General features: G+C 34.3%; 1 protein-coding gene across 1 annotated transcript; it reads right to left on the bottom strand.

Annotated features, from left to right (window-relative positions):
- Positions 1-2939: 2939 nt before the first annotated feature.
- On the bottom strand, positions 2940-4098 carry LOC129900839 (uncharacterized). The gene has a single exon (XM_055975915.1). It carries the CDS (start codon positions 4074-4076, stop codon positions 3258-3260), a length of 819 nt encoding a protein of 272 aa, XP_055831890.1. The 5' UTR covers positions 4077-4098; the 3' UTR covers positions 2940-3257.
- Between the last annotated feature and the right edge of the window lie 244 nt (positions 4099-4342).

Consider the following 4342-nt stretch of genomic DNA (forward strand, 5'->3'; position numbering starts at 1 on the left):
TGATTATTTAATGAATAATCTGAAATTTTTGGATGGAAAAGGGATCTAAAAGAGGGAAAATCGAGAGCTTTTGGAAACTAATTTTTTAAATTCTAAATGGGGTAAACTAAAATTTTGGGGATGGGAAAACTATCTTGTACTTTTCAAGACTTTGAGGAGGATGTAAGCGTTTTAAGACTTTGATAATGGGTACTATTTTGTATATTTTATCTATTCGATTCAATCAATTTTAAATGAGTTAATTATTCAATCATTTAAAAATGGATCAAATATAGATCAATTCATATTATCAATTATAAAATATGGAATAATCCATGAGTATTCCATCAATTGCACTCTTCTTAAACTATGTAAAGGTGTATGAACCTCTAAATAGTACACTTCTTAACAGTGTGTTTGGTTATCAAAAGTTTTTTAATTTTTTCATGTTTGGTTATTTTGATTGTTTTGTAAAATATTTTTTAAAATGGACATATTTTCCTCTAATTTAAGAAAAACTTCGAAATGTAAAGTCAGGGAAAGAAAATCAAAACATTCCTTAAGTCAGGAAAATATTTTTCAAAAATTTCCTTAAACCTCATCATCTGAATCTAGTCCAGACCTGGAATCCGACCCCAATCTGAGATTCAAATTTTGACCTCTCGACCTTGACTCAGGACCACTCATTTTAAAGAACAATATTTTTATTTATTCTTTTTTTTTTTTTGGAAAGTTTCGACCTCAGATGGTCGGTATTTTAAACTACAAAATAATAAAATTCACCATCTGGAGTTCAAGTTGCTTATTGATTAAAAATTATGTAATTTTTTATTTATACTCTTCAAATTGTATTTTCGTGAAAAAATCGATCTCCCAAAGTTAATTTTTGATTATTTTTTTTTGCAAAAATCGACATCCACAAATCTTTTTTTTTTCCAAAAAATAATGATAAAAATGACCTTAGGAGATCGATTTTGCTATCCAAATTTTGGCGCTAAAAATATCGACTTCCAAGAATCAGTTTTGTTAAAAAATTTAAAAAATGACCTCGACCTCTTTTGAGGACGATTTCTTAGATTGGTTGTAAGGAGTTTTTAATACTGTGATCCAAAATCACAAAATTATTTTTCATAAAAATACAAAAATACATTCATTCATATCAAACACACCCTAAAAGAAAAAAAAAAAAGAATGCTAAAATGCGAATACTTTTTTCTTTACCTAATAAGAAAATGGATTATTCATTTCTTTTCCATATGAAATATAAATGGATAGGATAATTTATTAAATTTCATTTTTTGATTCGTCCATATTTGATTCGACCAGCTTAATTGGCAAAAATGAGTTTTAAAAATGGTCTTTTAGCCTAAAAACTCTTACGACTAACATGATTTGGAAGTTTGAATAATTGCCAGCTTTATCAAATAAATTACCGGCGTCTTCGAATTTAGAGCCGAATAGGCCCCAAGCCTCCAACCACTAAGCTTCTTCTCAGCTTGCTTTTAAATTCCTTCCCTCGATCTATATTTTGTGTGGAGATGGCAATAGAGTAAGTTAGAGCGGAGCAAATTTTGACCCGATCTATCTTGCCTTAGTTTGTACTTCTCAAAAATAATTGTCCTGTCCTACCATGCTTCACTAAGCCTTGCCCCACTCCACCTTGTTTATGCCCTTTCTTATTTTTTCTTTTTTGCAGTAGTCTAAATAAATCTTTTTGAAGTTTCAAAAAAGAAATTCTCCTTTTTACGTTCCCATGTAGCTGTAGATTTTCAATATTAACATCTTATAATTTGTCCATCAAATCCATATTCTTAATTCTTGGCTCCAACTGATAATAAATTGCATATTTGTCTTAAAACACATTATTTAGACAATTTTTGGAGAATGAGTTTTGCAATTTGATTAGTACTATAACAACAATAATAATGTAGTGTAATTTTACATAGTGGGATCCGTCTGAGGAGGGTAAAGTGTAAGCAGACCTTAGAGAAATTGGTTTCGATAGATTCTCGTCTCAAGATAAAAATATATTATAACAAAATAATACTAAAAATGAACTGCACGAAAAAATAGAAATAGAGAGTAGTAAAAATTGAAGAACTAATTAAAATAGGGAAAGAATAAATGTTATGTGCTTTTGGAAAAGCTATTTAAGATATGACACGTTATACTGATCCTCAATGTACTCGTTTTATTTTAGTTAGTTTAAATGTTTAGTATATAAAAATTTCTTTTGGACCGTACCAACAAAAACATAGAAATTGTAGACGTGCAAAACAACAATATTATTATCTATATATGCATTATTGATATCTTATAAATAAAGAATTAATTTTAGGAGAAGTTGCAGGTAACCAGGGTGAATTTTCTATCTCCAAGGAAAAACGCTTTCATTACTTATCAGAAAAATTCCTAAGTTTCCTTCTAGAGCTTCAACTCTCACATAAATTTTTTTGTTTCGACAATTTAAAAGTTGGAGAAGGTTTTTTTTACTAATAAATCGATATTCAAAATCATTTTATTCAGGACCTTTTAATCTGTCAAAATATCAGATTTCTAAATTTTTGTAAGGCCTTCTTGAAATTCCTTTCAGAGCCTGTTAAATAATTTTTACGGAATCTGTTATTTCATTGAGTTGAATCAAATGAAACGAAAAAAAAAAAAGAACCCCATCTATTTGAATGGCCGATCTCAACTCAGGACGAACTGATAATAGACATAAAACCATCCATTTTGGCTCTAATTTGTTCGAATAAAATGCTTAGCCAACTCTACTCTAGTAAATTAGTAATTATATACAATGCATATCCACATACACCATCTTCACTTTAATATTCTTTTCGTATTGAGTTGTTTTGTTAGAGCATTAATGCATAAAATGATAGTAATAGCAGCGTAGCAGAAAGATGGAGGATTCTTATTTTTAAGAACAACTGGGAAGGACTATTAGAACAACAACAACAACAATCCAGTGAAATCCCACATCGTGGGGTCTGGGGAGGGTAGAGTGTACGCAGACCTGACTCCTACCAATGTAGGACGGCTGTTTCCGAAAGACCCTCGGCTCAATAAAAACATAGAACAAGGTCAGACAAGAATATTAGAGTAAATAAGTAGATAACGAAAACGATCCAAACAATAGTATAATCAAAGCACAAAAAACAGTAGATATTATTATTGGATAATAACATAAATACCATAAATAACATACAGCAGAGTACAAGAAATCATAGTGTGCTAATATGCCTACGAATAAGGGAGAATAAAACCACTATGTACTAGCCTTCTACCCTAATGTGTGTCCTCCACACCCTCCTATCTAGGGTCATGTCCTCGGTAAGTCGTAAATGCGCCATGTCCTGTCTGATCACCTCTCCCCAATATTTCTTCGGCCTACCCCTACCTCTTCTGAAACCACCCATGGCCAGCCTCTCACATCTCCGCACTGGTGCATCTGGGACTCTCCTCTTCACATGTCCAAACCATCTCAGTCGCGTTTCCCGCATCTTGTCTTCCACCGAGGCCACTCCTACCTTTTCTCGAATAGCCTCATTTCTAATCCTGTCACTCCTAGTATGCCCACACATCCATCTCAACATTCTCATCTCGGTCACCTTCATCTTTTGCACGTGGGAGACCTTAACTGGCCAACACTCCGCCCCATATAACATAGCTGGTCTAACGACCACTTTGTAGAACTTGCCCTTAAGTTGTGGTGGCACCTTCTTATCACATAACAAACCGGAGGCAAGCCTCCATTTCATCCATCCTGCCCCAATACGGTGTGTGACATCCTCGTCGATCTCTCCGTTGTCTTGCATGATAGAACCAAGGTACTTAAAACTACTTCTCTTTTGGATGGCTTGGTCCCCGAGCCTAACTTCCGCGCCAACCTCTTGAGGTGTCTCACTGAACTTGCACTCTAGGTACTCTGTCTTGGTTCTACTCAGCTTAAACCCCTTAGACTCCAAGGTGCGTCTCCAATCTTCCAGTTTAGCGTTAACTCCGCTACGAGTCTCATCGATGAGGACTATGTCGTCCGCAAAAAGCATACACCATGGCACCTCACCTTGAATTTGTCGCGTCAATCCATCCATCACCAAGGCAAATAGGAATGGGCTAAGATTTAATTTAAACCCGGATCTTGACTTGCCTTACCCTGCCCCATTAAATCTTTATAAAATTTAATTTTTTCCCTACCCTTCCCCGCTCCGCCCCATTTAAATGTTTCCCTGCCCGGGCCTATTAAGAGTTTTTTCTATCCCGCTCTGTCTCAATTGTCATTCCTAGCTATGTGATCCCTTGTTAAGGGGTGATGCTGAAGTGAAAAAATAGAGGAAGAAAATGTGGTGGCCAAGATATT

Source organism: Solanum dulcamara, chromosome 8, assembly GCF_947179165.1.
Source record: "Solanum dulcamara chromosome 8, daSolDulc1.2, whole genome shotgun sequence".
NCBI lineage: Eukaryota > Viridiplantae > Streptophyta > Magnoliopsida > Solanales > Solanaceae > Solanum > Solanum dulcamara.

Excerpts from the sequence above, each read along its gene's own strand:
- LOC129900839 (XM_055975915.1), bottom strand. The coding sequence starts at position 4,076 with ATGGATGGATTGACGCGACAAATTCAAGGTGAGGTGCCATGGTGTATG.